Here is a 19540-nt window from a genome sequence, read left to right on the forward strand (position 1 = left end):
ATTATAGATTAGATATCCTCAGCCGGTGCTTTTCCCTCATCCACTGGGTAGGATGCAAAGATTTCATAGAATGTGGGTCACAGAGCTAATAAACAGTAAGCCTATGGGAAGAGGTGAAAGGAACTGAGCTTATTACAGTTTATTACATAACTAGGAATGAGAAAGCTGGTGATTACAAACATCAGAATACTCTGAGTTTATGATGGGAAGTTATTAAGAAGTTAAGCCAGAGGTCTTTGTTGCCAGTAACGTCAGAACAAGAGGATACTGACTGAATCAGTGAGAAGGATTTAGATTAGCTATGGAGGATTCCCAGTGATGGCTGTTGGCATGAAGTTCTTAAACATAGGATAAATTCTCATCTAGGATTATGGAAAATGTAAGTGTGCCTTAGGGCACAGGATTGGCCTTTAAAAATCCTTCTCAGGTTTACAAATAGCATTTAAATAGCACTCTATATTTGTTCAAGATATTTTCCCTTTCTTTAAGAGTTCTTCCTCATCCATTCATTTCAATCTCTTCTCTCACAAACTAACATAAAATGACTCTAACTCGGTGTTATTATGATCTTTAAAAGTGATCTATTCTTTTTAAATTAATTAACTTGTTTATTTTTTGCTGCACTGAGTCTCTGTTGCTGCTCTTGGCCTCCTCTCTAGCTGTGGCACGTGGGCTTCTCATTGTGGCGGCTTCTCTAATTGCAGAGCATGGGTTCTAGGGTGCACAGGCTTATGTGGACTTTTCTTGGACCAGGGATTGAACTCATATCCCCTGCGTTGACAGGCAGATTCTTTTTTTTTTTTGCCCCCCCACGACAGGCAGATTCTTAACCACTGGACCACCAGGGAAGTCCCTTGATCTACTCTTTAGTTAGAGTCATTAGTAATTATTATTTATTTATGATAGTTCACCCATGGTGATGGTGATGGTTTCTCTTGTGATTAAGTTCTAATTAAGGATGCACCTCAACAAAAGACTATGAGATGAGAAAGTAAAGTTATTCAATATGTGTATATATATATACACATATATATGAACACATATATGTGTATATATACACACATACACACATGTGTATATATATATATACATACACACATGTGTATATATATATACACACATATATATGAACACACACATAGATAATGTAACTGTCATATATTAGGCACTGATTATGGGTCAGGAATCTTTCTAAACAAAGTACACATTTCATGTTATTTAATTTTCAAACAACCCATTTTTTAAGCAAGGACTCTGGCACAGAGAGCTTAAGTAAGTCGCCCAAGGCTATGTATACATTTAGTAGATAGGGGAACTGGAATTCCAAAGAGGCATTCTAGCTCTGAAGCCTGTGCGTTTAAACTCAGTGCGATGCTCCTTCCTGAAATGGCCACAGAGAGGCTGCGTATTAAATGCGGACTGGTTAGGATGGGTCCCAGACGGCTACATAGAAAGACCCTGAGCTCACCTCCTCTTCCCGTCACACCAAATCTACACCTACATATAGGGCAATTCCTCCTAAGGAAGATCTGAGGGCTGATCAAACAGTTACTACATATAGAAGGACAGCATAGAAATGAGTAGGAAACACAAAGATGTTGTATCCATGTGAACCCAATCCCTGACACAGAAACCAATAAGGAGGGCTATTGCTGATGGGCCCAAGTATGGACTTGCCCACCTGAGAAACAGCATAAAAATCAGCAGTTTGAAGGGCACCCAGACTATATGGGAAGGAAATCCACTTACTAGAGCTTCAGCCAAATGGGCATCACTCACACTGTAGTCACAGGCCCACTCAGATTCACGGGGAGGGGACGCAGACCCCAGGTCTTGATGGAGGAGAGTCAATGTCACATGGTAAGAATGTATGTGATGAGAGATGCTGGTGTGACCACACTTTCTCTCACCATTTCTTTTTTTCTGGTAAACTTATGCAGAATAAACGCCCCTGGGAGTACCCTCTCTCTCTTTACCTTGACTTAATCTTATTCAACAAATTTACCATATATAAGTGCTCCATAAATATGTATTAAATACTGACTGAATTATCATCACAACAAAAGAAGATGGGGGGAAATATTTATTGAGTATGTTCTGTGTGCCAGGCATTAAGAAATGCATTTACATGTTATCTCATTTAATTCTCCAAACAGTTCTGAAAAGTATCAGTGTTCCTTTTTCTGGATGAGAACTGAGGCTAAGAAAAGTTTACACAATGCCTAAGGGGAGGGGTGGGGCTGAGGCTCAAAGCCAGGCTTTTGCCCACCACACAGGCCACTTAACTTTATTGAGATGGTGCAGGATGGGGACAGGGTGAACCAAGGTGTACGTGTTTGTCTTCACCCGAGGCTTGGAGGAGAATAGCTGGTGTGCCATGGCCAAGATCGCAGTTGTAGTGTGTTGTGCTGTGGTTGGAGGAGATCCAGTGGACAATGAATGGGCATGCCATGTCATTTACTTTCTGCTTTCTTTCCAGTCTGGATGACTGTCCATACCATCTCTGTGGAAACCCCAAAGGATGTTCTTCGGGCTGCTAGGGGGAAAAATGTTACCCTTCCATGCTCCTACCAAACTTCCTCCCCCGACCGAGAAGGGTTTATCCAGTGGGACAAGCTTCTAAGGAGTCATACGGTAAGGATTCTTAAAACGTTGGGAGCATGCGTATAGGATTGAGTGTGACCTGACCATAAAGCAACAGTTACCAACCTTTTTGGCACCAGGGACCTATTTTGTGAAAGACAGTTTTTCCAGGGACTGGGGGGTGGGAGATGGTTTGGGGATGATTCAAGCACATTACATTTATTGTGCACCTTATTGCCATTATTATTAAATTGTGATATACAATGAAATAATTGTACAACTTATCATAATACAGAATCAGTGGAAGCCCTGAGCTTATTTTCCAGAAACTGATCTGACCAGAGGCAGAGCTCGGTGGTAATGCGAGTAATGGGGAGCAGCTGTAAATACAGATGAAGTTTCATTCATGTGCCTGCCACTCATCTCCTGCTGTGTGGCCTGGTTCCTCGCAGCCAAGGACCAGTGCCGGTCCATGACCTGGAGGCTGGGGACTCCTGTCTTAGAGGACAAGCACTACAAAAACCTTTCAATACATGTTAGATAGACTAAACCTAGTTAACACCCAGGCTGGGCTGGGTGGGGAAGGAGCAGGGAATGTTGGACCCAGGGAGGGCTGTACTGTGCCATCTCTAGTTTGGAAGAGTTACCTTCCCTCAAACATCTTTCTGTTGTCCAGTCTCAAGTGACCTTTACTGTATCATTTGAGTCAGTCTTTACTTTTGATTAACACAGAGCTCTCCCTGAGACCAAATTTTGTTGTAGCTTTTTTTTTTTTTTCTTCCTGCTTGGGTTCTTTCAGGGAGTATGGGGAGATTTTATTTTCTATTTTGGAATAGATAGTAATCCTACAGTTCAAAAATTAAAACATAACGAAGAAGTACATTGAGAAGTCTCATTCCCATCCTTGCCAATCTTGTCCCATCCCTGCCCCAGTTTCCATACCCTAATCCCTTTATGTCCCCTTTCTCCCAGACAAGGCTAATTTTCACCGGTACTGGTTCTTTGGGGGCAGCATTTACTCTAATTTATAGGTATTTCTGCCACAATTATTCAGTACTGTGAATACCACTTTTGGCTAAGATATGGTTTCTTGTGTTACCTTCCAATGGTTCTTTATGCCAGTTCAGAAAATGTATATATTCATACACATGAAAATACATCTGCTTTCCACCCTAGAATCCCAGTCCCCTAGTCCCCTCACTAGAGGTGTGTATGAGTGTGTGAGTGTGTGTGCTTAGTAGTGTCCAACTCTTTGCAAGCCTGGCTGGCTCCTCGTCCATGGAAGTTTCCAGGCAAGAATGTTGAAGTGGGTTGCCGTTTCCTACTCCAGTGGATCTTCTCAACCCAGGGATCAAACCTGGTCTCATATCTTCTGCATTATCAGGTGATTCTTTACCACTGCACTACCGGGGAAGTCCACTAGAGGCAACCACTATTACCAGATTTTGGGGTGGCCTTCTATAGATGCATCACATGTAAACATAGGCATATATTTACATATATGAATATGTAAGTTTCTATAAACTTCATGCACACTGTCCTCCACTTGGCTTTTTTCCTCTTAATATACTTCAGAGCTGTTTCCATGTGTCAGTGCATTTATATTTATCTTATTTTTTTTAATTCACATTATGTATTTTATTTTATTAATGCTGTATACGTACCAATGATGGACATTTGTTTTACTCCCTATGTTTTGCTACTACAAATAATATTGCAATAAATATCCATATATGCATGTCTGTAGGTATATATTTATAGCTACTATTGTAATTGTTTATAAATATGTACTTATATGTAAGATAAATTATTTTAAAATGGAACTTTGGGGTCAAAGGCTATGTGCATTTAAAATTTTGATAAATGTCAAGTTGCCTTCTTTGTATGTCTGACCAACTTTCAGTTCACCAACAACAGTGCAGGCACTTATTTCTCTAATTCAGACTATTCTTAAACTATCTGATATTTGTGAATTTGATGAGGGGAAAATATCTTATTATTGATCAAGCTTATATTTCTTTAACTGTAAGCAGAGGAACATCTATTCATAAGTTTTTTGGGTTTAATTTTTTTTTTTTTGCTGCACCAAGTAGCATATGGGACCTTAGTTCCCTAACCAGGGATCAAACCCTCACCCCCTGCAGTGGAAACAATCTTAACCACTGGCCACCAGGAAGGCCTGCTATTCATAAATTTTAAAGTTACTTCTACTTTTAAAATGCAAACATGCCTGGCATTAGATTCCCAGCTATTCAGAGAGAAAGCATTAAGCTTTTCCCTGACAGAGAAGAAGGATGACCCAAGACACCCAAGTCCTAGAGCAGCAGGGCTGAAGAGAAAGGAGAGTAATTCTTGGCCTGAGGCACCTTACTGTCTGTTGCCCAAGGGACCCTGATGGGCCAGAGTACCTGTCCTGTCTGTTTCAAGAAGCCCAGGAACAAACCTGCAGAAGTCAGCTGCTGCCGTGAGCTTGCAGAAACTGAAGACATGTTCTCTCAGCAAACCAGATGTTAGGTCTCTGCCAGGCACCTAACAAAGATAAATTTATCTCTGTTGAGATAAGTACTAAAGATCTTATGTTGACTGATTCCTTACTTCCTAAAGGATTTGGGGCAATCACATTGAGAGCAAGTAAGTTCAGTTCAGTTCAGTTGCTCAGTCGTGTCCGACTCTTTGTGACCCCAAGGACTGCAGCACACCAGGCTTCCCTGTCCATCACCAACTCCCGGAGCTTGCTCAAACTCATGTCCATCGAGTTGGTGATGCCATCCAACCATCTCATCCTCTGTCATCCCCTTCTCCTCTTGCCTTCAATCTTTCCCACCATCAGGGTCTTTTCTAATGATTCAGTTCTTCTCATCAGGTGGCCAAAGTATTGGAGCTTCAGCATCAGTCCTTCCAATGAATATTCAGAACTGATTCCCTTTAGGATGGATTGGTTGGATCTCCTTGCAGTCCAAGGGACTCTCAAGAGTCTTCTCCAACACCACAGTTCAAAAGTATCAACTCTTTGGCACTCAGCTTTCTTTATGGTTCACCTCTCACATCCATACATGACCACTGGAAAAACCATAGCCTTGACTAGACAGGCATTTGTAGGCAAAGTAATGTCTCTGCTTTTTAATATGCTGTCTAGGTGTGAGACTACTCTGTCAGTTCTACCACAGCCCTATTTTTAATTTTAATTTGCTGTTACTTGAGAGCAAGTAAGGGTGCAGAGAAAAGGATTACATCTATGCCCTCAAGCAGATTATTGGACAGGTACTAGTAAGAGTGGGAGATGACATGGGGGAGAGTCAAGGAATGGGAAGCCTTAGGGTAGCTGTAACTAGTAGGTCAGAGAAAAAGTTGAACTGAGAAAGGCCAACATCCATACACTCATCCACAGCCCAAGACAGGTCCTCATCTCCTGCTTTCTTCTTCCTCCCTTCCTCAGCCAAGCTTCCTGAGAGTCATCTGTTCCTACCAGAGCTGTGGCATGTAACCAGGTGAATTATGCATCTGGGTACCCAGCCCAGGGGACCTGATCACCATTAGCTTGGCACATATGTGTCTGTTCAACAACTGGAGTATCTTTTCCTGACTTGCATAAAGAGTACGTGCAGACCTCAGACCTGACCCTATGTCTCCACACTCTTTTCCCTACCCAGCATGGTCTGCCTTCCTCCTCTAACACTCCACCGTAATTACCAGCAACTTCTCTTTTGTTAAATTTAATGTACTGATTCTGTCCTCATCTTATTTCATTTCTCCCTAGCTTTTCTTTATCAACCACTTCCCATCTCGGAATCTCCCTCTCTTGGCTTTCTGATAGTCTTATCTTGGCTTCCCCTCTTATCTCTCTGACCTCTCCCTGACTTTCTCAATTAAGTAGCTTAGGGGCTTGCCATTTCTCTACTTGTTTACCTGAGGTGGCTTCATTAAGCCCATGGCTCAATGCCATTTGCTTTTCATGTATTATCTACTTTAATCCTCACAAAAATCCTATGATACAAGTGTTATCATTATCTCCACTTTGTAGAAGGAGAAATAGACTCATAAAGAAGTCAAATATTTTGCTCAATTCAGTTCAGTTCAGTTGCTCAGTTGTGTCTGACTCTTTGTGACTCCATGGGCTACAGCACGCCAGGCTTCCCTGTCCATCACCAACTCCTGGAGCTTGTTCAAACTCATGTCCATTGAGTCAGTGATGCCATCCAACCATCTCATCCTCTGTCATCCCCTTCATCTCCCACTTTCAATTTTTTCCAGCATCAAGGTCTTTTCAAATAAGTCAGCTCTTCGCATCAGGTAGCCAAAGTATTGGAATTTCAGCTTCAACATCAGTCCTTCCAATGAATATTCAGGACTTCAGAACACTTCCTTTAGGATTGACTGGTTGGCTTTCCCTGCAGTCCAAGGGACTCTCAAGAGTCTTCTCCAACACCACAGTTCAAAAGCATCAATTCTTTGGCAATCAACTTTCTTTATAGTCCAACTCTCACATTCATACATGACTACTAGAAAAACCATAGCTTTCACTAGACAGACAGACCTTTGTCAGCAAAATAATGTCTCTGTTTTTTAATAAACTGTCTGGGTTGGTCATAGCTTTTCTTCCAAGGAGCAAGTGTCTTTTAATTTCATGGCTGCAGTCACCATCTGCAGTGATTTTGGAGCCCCCCAAAATAAAGTCTCTCACGGTTTCCATTGTTTCCCCATCTATTTGCCATGAAGTGATGGGATCGGGTTCCATGATCTTAGTTTTCTGAATGTTCAGTTTTAAGCTTTTTCACTCTCCTCTTACACTTTTGTCAAGAGGCTTTTTAGTTCCCCTTTACTTTTTGCCTTAAGGGTGGTGTCATCTGCATATCTGAGGTTATTGATATCTCTTCTGGCAATCTTGATTCCAGCTTGTGCTTCATCTAGTCCAATATCTCGCATGATGTATTCTGCATATAAGTTAAATAAGCAGGGTGACAATATACAGCCTTGACATACTCCTTTTCCGATTTGTGAGCCAGTCTGTTATTCCATGTCCAGTACTAACTGTTGCTTCTTGACCTACATATAGATTTCTCAGGAGTCAGGTAAGGTGGTCTGGTATTCCCATCTCTTGAAAAATTTTCCACAATTTGTTATGAGCCACACAGTCAAATGCTTTAGTGTAGTCGATAAAGCAGAAGTAGTTGTTTTTCTGGAACTCTCTTGCTTTTTCAATGATCCAGCAGATTTTGGCAATTTGATCTCTGGTTTCTCTGCCTTTTCTAAATCCAGCTTGAACATCTGGAAGTTCACAGTTCACGTACTTTGAAACCTGACTTGGAGAATTTTGAGCTTTACTTTGCTACGGTGTGAGATGAGTGCAATTGTGCGGTAGTTTGAACATTCTTTGGCATTGCCTTTCTTTGGGACTGAAATGAAAACTGACCTTTTCCAGTCCTGTGGCCATTGCCAAGTTTTCCAAATTTGCTGGCATATTGAGTGCAGCATTTTAACAGCAGCATCTTTTACGATTTGAAATAGCTCAACTGGAATTCTATCACCTCCACTAGATTTGTTTGTAGTGATGCTTCTTAAGGTCCATTTGGCTTTGCATTCCAGGATGTCTGGCTCTAGGTGAGTGATCACACCATCATGGTTACCTGGGTCATGAAGGTCTTTTTTGTATAGTTCTTCCGTGTATTCTTGCCACCTCTTCTTATTATCTTCTCCTTCTGTTAGGCCCATACCATTTCCGTCCTTTATTGTACCCATCTTTGCATGAAATGTTCCCTTGGTATCCCTAATTTTCTTGAAGAGATCACTAGTCTTTCCCATTCTGTTGTTTTCCTCTAATATTTTGCTCAAGATCATACAACTACTATGTGGCAGAGCTGGGATTTGAATTGAGGCAGTCTGGTTCAAAAGTAGTGATCTTAGCTAGTACCATGTTTTATTTGATAAATGATGAATATATTGATGAATAAACAAATTCCAAAGGTAAGAGTCAAATAAATAAAGGGGGTTGCAAGCCATGGATGACTGCCCAACACAATGCTTGAACATCTTATATACTCAATAAATACTGGTTGACTGAAGGTTTGAGAGCAGACAATGAACTAAAATGGAGTAAGTAAGAGGTGCCATAGGTTACAAGAAGTGAAAGCCTCTGATGTGAAGTGCCTACCTGCCCCAGGATTTAGTGCTATAGATCACAAGAGGAATCCATGAATGGGCCCCACATGTAGAGCTCTTTGTTCTGCAGGGTCGGCTTGTCAGTACATCTGGGCCTGGGGACAGTGGGTGAGGGTAGACAGGACAGTCTGCAGCATTGTGCCAGGGCCTTAAGCTGAAGACCAAGTGGTATTTCTTCTTCCTTCCAGGAAGGGGTGCTCATCTGGAGATTTTCGACCAAAGAGTATATCTATGGTGAACTTTATCAGAATCGTGCTAGAGTGTCAAACAATGCTGAGCGGTCAGATGCCTCCATCACCATTGACCAGTTGACCATGGATGACAATGGCACCTATGAGTGCTCCGTCTCGCTGCTGTCAGATCTGGGTGGCGTCTCCAAGTCACGTGTCCATCTCTTGGTCCTTGGTGAGTGTCTCCTCCTTCCTGGGATGATAGGAAGAGGCTGGGGAGGGTGGGGTGTGAGGAGGAGGCACCCTGGTGGCAAGATAAAACTGGAAGCAATGCCTGATGAAGAGCTAAGACTTCTCCCCTCATCTGGTCTGTCCGGAGGCTTGGGGGTCTGCTTCTCCCCCTGGAACCAAATACGATTCTCTCCGGGCATACAGCTCCCCAGGACAGAGGTCAAGGCTGATTTGGAGTGGTCCCTGGGGGTCAGCCCTGGAGATTCTGTCCATGCACCATCCAGTGCTCTTTCCTTCACACTAGCTCCTCTCTTTTTCACGGAAAACTTACTAAAAAGAAGAAAAATGGAAATCCTAGATCCTACTGGAAAGATTCTCACTGCCTTGCCGTGAAGCTGAGGGCCAAATCATGACTCTTACATGTCAGGCATCTTTTCCAGCTCTAAATTCAGCTAATCAGTAGAAGTCCTTCACACCACCATCTCCCCAGCCCTTGGCTCTAACACACCATTCATCAGGTTTTATTGTTTCTGAAATATATCCCACAATAACATTCTTTTTACACAAATAGCTTGTTATTGAAGTTTATAAATTTGGAATGATTGGAACAATCACCTACTTTTAGAATCTTCATTGACCTGACTCAACGTCAAACAGTTGTTGGAAAAACTTCAGTGAGCTGGCCTGTGTCTACTCTAAGAAATGATCCCCACACTGGTGGGTAGCAATACTTTTTAGCCATACTTTAAACCAAAGAAATGGATCATGTTCCTCAATTTTACCCCCTTTACACTACATAGTGGGATTTTATTTTTAATTGCATAAGGTGGCTGCCTGGGTTTTTGAATCATTGTAGTGAGTTAAACAATAAAGACCTGAATAAAGAATAACCATCTCCTCCTTGCACCCTCGTGCTAACAAGGTGGCCAAGGCCACTTTGAATGCACTTGTGTGCATTCTTCTAGATTCCTCTCCAAGTCTTTTCAAGACACACACACACACACACACACACACACATTTCATTTTTCTTTCTTTCCTTTTCTTAAAAAAAGAGATCATATTATAAAGGTTTTTTGTAACTTTCTTTTTCTTAATGTTTCATGTAAATTTCTCCAGATCATTACATACAAATATACCTATTAATATAATATATTCCCTTGCATGAATGTACTATGATTATTCCAGTGGCCCATACTGATGAGCATTCTCAAGCTGTTTCCATTCTTCTGTACAAACAATATATATGTATGTATATGTGTATATATATATATGTATGTATATGTATATACATATATATGTATATGCATATTCTTTTACTGTGTTATCTTTGTTTCTGTTGGATAGATTCTTAAAAGCAGGATTTCTATTTGCTCAACATCATTAGGCATCAAGGAAAAAAAATTTAAAAAGAAGGATTTCTAGATCAAAGACTTTGCCTTCATTAAAAGTTACTCCATACTGGCAAATTACTTTCTCCCAAGCAACTTACTATTGCCATGAACATTATGTGATCATGCTTATTTTCCTATATTCTTACCAGAATTGAATGTTAACAATCTTCTTAATTTTCCTGTGAAAGTTGCTCAGTCATGTTCAACTCTTTGTGACCCCATGGAATTCCATGGAATTCTCCAGGCCAGAATACTGGAGTGGGTAGCCTTTGCCTTCTCCAGGGTTCTTCCCAACCCAGGGATTGAACCCAGGTCTCCCACATTGCAGGCAGATTCTTTACCAGTTGAGCCACAAGGGAAGCTTATTTTTTTTATAAATTTTGTTAATTGACTAGGTGAAAAAAAAAATCTGTTCAGTTCAAGTTTCACATCCATGTAAAGTCACTTCAGTTGTGTCTGACTCTCTGCGACCTTTTGGACCATAGCCCACCAGGCTCCTCTGTTCACGGGACTCTCCAGGCAAGAATACTGGAGTGGGTTGCCATACCCTGCTCCAGGGATCCTCCCAGCCCAGGGGCCCAACTCTCACCTGTTATGTCTTCTGCCTTGGCAGGCAGGTTCTTTACCACTAGCACCACCTAGGAAGCCTGGATAAGCTTCACATCTCTCCTGAACTTGCCGCTGACCCCCTAAGGTGAGGAGACCAGCAGTGGATTAAAGGCTGGGTCTGTTTCCTTATTCTCCTTGTTCCCTTCCTCCCACTCTCACCTCTGTGACTCTGAGGTCATGGCCAAGTGTTAAAGGGGAAAGCAAAGCCGTGACCACCTAGCCAGGCCCCTTACCGTCCTCTCTTGCTATCCCGTGATCCCAATCAGAGCAGACATCCCACTGCTGCCTCTTCTGTGGGGTGCGTGAGAGGGTTCTCAGCACTGGCCCCACCAAGGGACCCACCTGACACAAGTATTTTGCACACCTGCAGGCCAGATTTTCACATCTTTCACCCTTTCCCACCTTCCCCTGATTATGGTAACTTGCTCTTACTCTTCACTGTCCACTCTGGGCTCCCCTTGACCCAGCCAACAGCTCTCTGGGGCCAAATCCTTTCAGTGTGACAAGAACACACCTCCATCCTTATTCTGCTAAAGCCTGCACCTGGAAAGGCAGTTCCTTCTCACTGCTGCATGCTCTCCTCGCCTTGCCACTGCAGTCTGCTCCAGCCAGCTTCTCTGAACAAGTGCTAGGACCTGAATGTGCCCCCAGATGGTTCCTCAGATACCCAAGGACATCTATACAGCCCTTCCATCATCACGTTCCAGGAGTAGGCTGCAGGAACTTTCTGACTCTTTATAAGCCTCAGCGACAAGTGAGAGGTGCCAGTTCCCGACAGTAGAAAACCGCTATCTCCACATGGTATTCTCGTGGTTCCTCCCTGGCTGGGAACGAAATGCGGGGAAATGCCTCCTTACCTTCCACCAAGAGAAGGAGGAGAGATGCTCATGGTCCCTATTTCTGACAATCTTCTTTAAAGAAATCTCTCTGATGAATCTCTAGTCTTCTCTTAAATGGGAAGCAGGAGGGTAACTGATAATTGGAAAATTCACTACTGGGAAGGTCACTCCTCTCCTTAGCACTGAGGATACTAACCATTCAGAGCCTCAACCTGAAGATTTTAGTGGACATTCTGAGACACAGGAGAAGTACCCCCCCTCCATATCCTATTGATGTCTTTTGCTCTGGATTTGGGGACTCTTGTCTTGTACAAGATCTCCCACGCCACCTTTGGGGTTATAAAAATGAACTTAATGTTCTTTTCTTATGTCTGTAAGTCTCGTTTTTTTACCCTTAGATCTTTGTTTCATCAGGAATTTATTTTTGAACATAGGATACTAAGGGTCTTTGTTTTTTTCCAAATGGATAGCCAATTACATCAACATCATTTATTACACCAAAGAAACAATTATTTTCCCACTGGAATGCCAGGTTTGTCACAAGTTAAATTGTTACATATACACAGCTGTTTTTTACTCCTTATTTCATTTATTCTCCTATGCCAATATCACATTGTTGTGATTATAGTATGTCTGTAGTCCGTGTGGAGATACAAACACACATGCACACATACATATTTAGTTATCAGTATTTGTGTGCATGGCTTTTAAAATCTGGCACTGTGTAATATCTTCTCTTATTAAACTTTTCCAAATCAGTTTTACACATTTATTCTTTCATGTTAATATTAAAATCACATTGTTATGTTTAAAAAAAGTTGGTTGGAATTATATTCAATTTACATATTAATTTGCCATGGAATGACATTTTAATGATATCAGGAAGATGATATATCAGCTTTTCTGACGAATCTATAATGACTGGGTTCCAGGCTTTCTGTGGCCAAATAAAGACTAATGTGCTTACTTAGTTGTGTAAGGGGAGGGCAGGAAACTGTACCCATTCCATGTAACCAAATACCCAATCTCTGTGTCCTCCTGCTCTGCAAACCAAGGGGATCCTCTTAAATGGAGGGAAAACTACCATCAAATTGCAATGACCTTTGCCTGTATCAGTCAGTTCAGTCGCTCAGTCATGTCCAACTCTTTGTGACCCCATGGACTGCAGCACACCAGGCTTCCCTGTCCATCACCAACTCCCAGAGCTTACTCAAACTCATGTCCATCAACTCAGTGATGCCATCCAACCATCTCATCCTCTGTCATCCCCTTCTTCTCCTGCCTTCAATCTTTCCTAGCACCAGGGTCTTTTGAGATGAATCAGTTCTTCGCATCAGATGACCAAAGTACTGGAGTTCAGCTTCAGCATCAGTCCTTCCAATGAACACCCAGGACTCATCTCCTTTAGGATGGACTGGTTGGATCTCCTTGCTGTCCAAGGGACTCTCAAGAGTCTTCTCCAGCACCATAGTTCAAAAGCATCAGTTCTTCAGCGCTTAGCTTTCTTTATAGTCCAACTCTCACATCCATACATGACCACTGGAAAAACCATAGACTTGACTAGATGGACCTTTGTTGGCAAAGTAATGTCTCTGCTTTTTAATATGCTGTCTAGGTTGGTCATAGCTTTCCTTCCAAAGAGTAAGCGTCTTTTAATTAGATAACACCAAGTTCACAGTCATAACAACTATCCTTTTTTGAGCGTCTGTTGGCTATGTGCCAGGCATCTCAGTAAGTCCTGTATGGATATGATCTCATTTCCTCTTTGCAATACATCTGTGAAAGTGGGTATTAACATTCATATTTGATAGAAGGGAACACTGAGACCCAAGCGGTTAAATGACCACTAGAAAGTGTCCAAGCTTTGGTGGAAACAGGGCTGCTCAATCCCTTCACCGTTCCCAACCATCAAGCCTTCCAATTCCGGGTGATTCCCAAACTCTTCAACGCTGACAACTTTTCAGCATACCCTCTCTTTCACTCCATGGCAGATGTAAGCTTGCCAGTTACGTTTTATGGTGTCATTGCATTAACTTGTGCCTTGCCCTTCCTGTACCCGTGCCAAGGAAAGAAGGTTGGAGAGGCAGAGCAGTGCGAGCCATGGGTGTGCCCACTGTCCACAGGACATGCCCACCTTGGAAGCATCACTCACTGAAAACTGAGGTTCTGTAACTGCTCTTCCACATCGAAGGTCTTAACCTAGGTCTGGGACACTGAAGCCCCACAGCCCTCTGAGTACATGGATATTTACTTCATGGGGAGCTTTCATGGGGAGCTTTGATGGTCTTAGAGCTGTAGGAACACCTCCCCTCATCTCCTGGACAAGGCTGACACCGTCACATTTTGTTATCTTACGGCATTTTTACAGCGGTGTTTCAGTTGACCCAGACGAGGTGGAGTGCCATGATGTGTCTTTCTACTGGCTCTGTGGAATCAAGAGTCTGCCCGTTTGTGAAGGGCTCCTCATGTCAAACTCTCTAATGCACCAGACTGTTAGAAAGAAGCCTGCTTCTGCTCTGCTGTCCTGTTCTTGTTCTCCCGCTACAAGGACCTTAGTCCTAACACAAATAAACAAATAGCTGTGTTTGGTGACCCCTTGCCTCTTAAAAAAATACTAATTTAAAGAAAGGTGGAACAAAAAAAGACAAACATTCACCTACATCTTTGGGTTTTATTTCTCCATGTTTTCTTCCAGCTCCTATCCACATACTTATTTCCGTACATAACTGAATTTGTAACCTAACCACAGGAACTTCTCTCTTTTCATTTCATTACCTGCTGTCTTGGCACTTGCTGTTCTTTAAGCTTCATGCCACTTCAGCAAGGGAATGCTGAGTCCTCTGTCCTAGAACTGGACACTGTTTCCAATTTAAGCTATTATAATTAATGCTGCATTAAACCGTTTTGTGTTCACAGCGCTTAATTTTATCTGCATTAGCTCCCGAGAGAGATATTACCCAGCCAGGGAAACGAGCATTTTCCTCCAGTTCCTCTTCTGCACTGTCTGCCCTCCCTCACCGCCTCCCCTTATCCTGGTTCACCCCCAGCTGAGTCCCTCACTCTGCTCCCCCCTGGTCCTTCTCCGGCTGATTCTGGCTCCTCTGGCTTCCGTATTTAACAGCTTTGGTTTTCTGGTAGCAAGCTGGTTTCAGGCAGGGCAGCGGGGCCGGGCCCGACTCAAGTGAGAATGTCCGGATTTCCACCCCCTCCTCTCTTAGGACCAGCTGCACTTTAAGAGATGAATTAGTTGAACTCCAAGGGCAAAGACTACAAATTTAATCTGAGATTATGAAACTCGGTGAAAAGACTGTTATGCTTTAAAAAGAAAGATAATTGGTGCTATATGTTAAGTAAACCCAGGAAAAAAGATTTTTACAAGTTTTATTTCCAAACGGCTTGCTGCTGGGCTGATTTTAGGCTGAAAAGCTTTTGAATTATATGGGGTTGTCCACTCAGGCTGCGTGACCTCACAGTAAACTGAGGCGAGCACGGAGCTTCCGGAAGGAGGGGAACCGTCTTGGTCACCAAGGGGCAGTCACCTGGCCCGGGGACCCGGGGCCTGGCGCCGCCGGGCTGGACCGGTCGTCTTCCCGGCCTCTGGCGCCCCCTGACGTCTGCAGCGGGAGTCGCAGGCCTTGGAGAGGCCTGGACCCGCTCCCTCCCACCACTCCGCCCTCTATAAATATTCAGGTATAATCTACAATCTATTTAGGAGCTGGGACGCGCCATCTGAGAAACCAAGATCTACGAGAGTCCTACATCCCCCTTCAGCGGGTGGAAGGGCTGTTTGAACTAGATCTGTATGATTCTAGGTCCTAGTTGTTCTTGATGGTGAGGGCTGCGGAGGGCAGTTTTGGGGAGGGGCTGGACAGAGTGAGGCCTGGGGGTGCGTAGGATGAGCTGAGGTGGGAAAGCAGTTTGAGGGCTGCGGTTTAGGGCCTGGGGAAACGACCCTAACACATTCCTTCATAGGGTGGGTCTCCTAGGAAGTGGTTAGTCCCTTGTTTGCCGTTATTTCTACTGCTGCCTCTAGGGTGGATTAGGGATTTGTTTTTAATAATTTTCCCTCAGCAAACCGTGGCATAAGAAAGCTAGTCACTGGATATGTTCAGCATATGCTGGCTACTAGTCATGCACCCTTAGCATGGCTCTGAGTCAATGAGAGACTTCGAAGATGGTATTGTGTTTGTGGCCAATCTCTTTTGTGGGATAAAAGGTTAGGATCCTGTTAAAGGAGTACCTGGGAAGCAAGGGTGAGAGTTTTTACTGGTAGGGAGGGATGTTCCTGGACCTCTAGAGAGCTCAAGAGATAAAGCTTGGCTCAGGAACAGCTCTGACCAGAGCCAGTCTCCTCAGAAGTGATGCTCACTTTCTCTGTCCTGCAGATACCTGCTGGCTGGGCCAGTAGGGAGGGCAGAGGGCTGTTTGTGAGAGTAGTGGTGGGTAGCAGCCTTTTCTTCCCCAGGCTGCTTCAGTCTCTGGGGTCTGGGCATGGATACCTGAGTCCTGTTCTTGAACCTAGGGCCTTTTAGGTTCAGGGTGGCAATGGGAAATGCCTTTGATTTGCCCCACGCTGCTCCACGCCTGACTGCCCCTCACCAAGACAACAGGAAATGAGGGGGCACACCCAGCAACCACCTGCCTTTGTCGGAGAGCAAATACCAGAGCAAATGTGAGGCCAGAGGGGAGAGGAGCATCCTGGATAGCTTCTCCCAGCAGCTCTGGGCCAAGCAGAGACGGGAATTCACCCTCCACGCCCTGTGACTATGCACCTGTGCAGTCTGAATTGTGGAAAGGGCAGCATTCTTTACTGGGGCGAGCAAACCATCCAAGGGGGGCATATAAAGAAGCAAGCAGAATGGACAGGCGTGCCCCTGGGGAAGTCAGCAGTAGTACTTTCCGCTGGGTGTCCTCTTCCTCCCCCCATGAAGGGCACTACCTGAAGTCTTGCCTCAGGGCCTTTGCACAGGCTGCTCCCTCCAGCTGGAGCACCACTCCCTGTCTTTCTCCAGCCCCTCCCACCACCTCCACTGCCGGCTTCATGATTGGGTCATGCCTTTGTCATGCCTTTCCTGTCCCAGCATTGTTGCGTCCCGCCTGGTCATTGCTTTTTTTTTTCCCCCACTGAATTCCTTAAACACAAAAACTCACACACTATGTCATCTCCATGCCCAGCAGAGTCAGGAATACAGTATTTTTGTAGAACAAACCACTGTACACAGTGGTATGGTAACTTACAGTGTTGAGTGAACGGCCCTGGCTTGAGGTCTTCAGGAGTTCTAAGAGGTCAGGTCAGGCTTGTGCGTTGAGGGTGGCCTGTTGGTTTCCGCCACCTTCTTTCTGCGGGCTTCTTTTTTGTGTGTGTCTGTTCCTTTCTGTCCCCTCCATCTCCACAGCCCTCTTTCTCTGCCCTGCACACAATCCCACTGCCGCCAGGGGTCTCTTCCATCACCCAGTCACTTGTGGTCATTCCATTTCATCAGCAAAGCACAGGAAGAGGGTACTGCTTAACTGAAGGGAATATTCCTAAGAAGTTAGCATTGAAGGGCTTCAGGGAGAGAGGTTTTCACTGAAACCAAGGGTAGGCAAACTACAGCCAAATCCAGCCTGCAGACTGTTTTCTCAGGCGAGTGAGCTAAGCAAGGTTTTTACATTTCTCTGCCTGTGAACAAACAAGGGAGTGCATGTGTGTCTGGGGCGAGGGAGCGGCTGTCACCAAGCCCCAACCCATTCACGGCTTCCCTTCGGCTCTCCCCACACAGTGCCGCCCTCCAAGCCAGACTGCAGCATCCAGGGAGAGACCGTCATTGGGAACGACATCCAGCTGACCTGCCAGTCAAAGGAGGGCTCCCCAGCCCCTCAGTACAGCTGGAAGAGCTACAATGTCCTGCACCAAGAGCGTCAAGTCACACCAGGTAAAAAGGTCTGCAAGGAAGGCCAGCCCCCCACATCGAGGTGCCGCTGGTGTGGTTAGCATTGCCAGAGGAGACCCTGGGCTGACCAGTCAGATGCCCCTGAAGGTTGCCCTTCCCCCCTGCATTTTGCACTGGATTATCTCGGACCATCTCTCTAAGCAGCATTTTTCTCATAATAGTGCCTACCTCATAGGTTATTGTGACAGATAATTACATCGTGCATGTTAACTTGTTTTCTTTATTCCCCATAACTGAATTCTCTCAAGCAAGCATGTATCAGTAACCAGTCGCTGCACAGGCACTGGTGGGATTTTAGTTTTGATTATGATTATGTCCTAAAGTATACATTTAAGTCCTCTGGTCTAACTCTGTGGCTCCACTTAAGGGTGGAGAAGTTTCTATTTCCATCCCTTATCTAGGCAGATACATCTCGGACTGCTCTGCTTCCCACCCCCAAACTCAACCCCATTGTATGGTCCCCACTACACAACTGGGTCTGCTATGAGATTCCCACATTCTCAGGGAAGGAAATGGTAGAGTCTGCTGTGGTTGCCAGGAGACTGGTTTTGCACCAGGCAGTTTAGTATTTGACCTTTCGATCAGGAAACAAACTAGAAAGAAAAAAGGAGCTGTATAAACATCCCGCTGCCATTACCTTGGAGTCGACTAGTGTGGGAAAACCCCAGTGGAATCCCTGGGCCCTGTTTCCACCAGCTGCTTAGTCAGCTGCACCCACCACTGCTGAAGATCAAGAAAGACAAGGTCTGGGAAGTCCCATTGGATTAACTTCTGGGAAGACTTTCTGTCCAGTGTGGGCAGAAAGGAAGTGGGTGGTGGAGCAGTGGGTACAGACAACAGGTCTGAGGAGATGAGATGGGAGAGCAAGTCCCTCCAAGTGAGGGCACAGATAGGGGCTCCTGCCAAATGAGGGGAACTTGAGCACTCTACCATTAGTTTGGGGGTAAAACAAGAACTTCTGGAAAGTTAAAGAAAAAAAAAAAGAATTAGTAGAACCCAATCTATTGAACATAAAATAGAAGATGTATTATGGATTTCAACAAGCTTCTGGATTTGTTTACATATTTCTGGCTGGCAAGTTTTTCTTGAGTGTGTCCAAACTGGTTGGCAGCTCTCCTCTGGCTGTATGACCTCCTGCCTCCGGGCTGTGAGCAGCCCAGGGATTCCATAGATGGTCACAGGCCAGCCACAGACACCGGTTGACCTGACCTTCCAGCAGAGTGTGTAGAGCAGAGGGTTGCATGAGTGCATGCTCAGTCACTCAATTAACTCTTTGTGACCCCATGGACTGTAGCCCACCAGAGTCCTCTGTCCATGGGATTTTCCAGGCAAGAATACTGGAGTGGGTTGCCATTTCCTTCTCCAGGGGATCTTCCTGATCCAGGGACCAAACCTCTGTCTCTTACCTCTCCTGCATTGGCAGGCAGATTCTTTACCACTGACCCACCTGTCAGTGAAGCTAGCAGAGGGTAACAAGATGGGAAATGCTGCCATAGGTTGTATCCAGTGGTGCTAGAATCCAGAGGGGTCAAAGAAGGTTTCTTCAAGGAGGAGACACTTGAACAGGCAGGAGAGCATGGTGGTTAGGAGCATGCATGGACTTGAATCCTGGCTTGTTAGCTGTGTGA

At 44.4% G+C, this 19540-nt stretch overlaps 1 protein-coding gene across 2 annotated transcripts in view; it reads left to right on the forward strand.

Moving 5' to 3' along the window:
• GPA33 (glycoprotein A33) overlaps positions 1–19540 on the forward strand; it is a 50516-nt gene that overhangs the window by 13781 nt on the left and 17195 nt on the right. For both annotated transcript variants that reach the window (XM_043446058.1, XM_043446051.1), the window contains exons 2-4: positions 2480–2634; positions 8928–9144; positions 17742–17894. In XM_043446058.1, the coding sequence (XP_043301993.1) occupies positions 2480–2634; positions 8928–9144; positions 17742–17894 (525 nt within the window). The remainder of the gene's footprint in view (positions 1–2479; positions 2635–8927; positions 9145–17741; positions 17895–19540) is intronic.

This window comes from Cervus canadensis, chromosome 2 (genome assembly GCF_019320065.1).
Source record: "Cervus canadensis isolate Bull #8, Minnesota chromosome 2, ASM1932006v1, whole genome shotgun sequence".
In the NCBI taxonomy this organism is placed as follows: domain Eukaryota; kingdom Metazoa; phylum Chordata; class Mammalia; order Artiodactyla; family Cervidae; genus Cervus; species Cervus canadensis.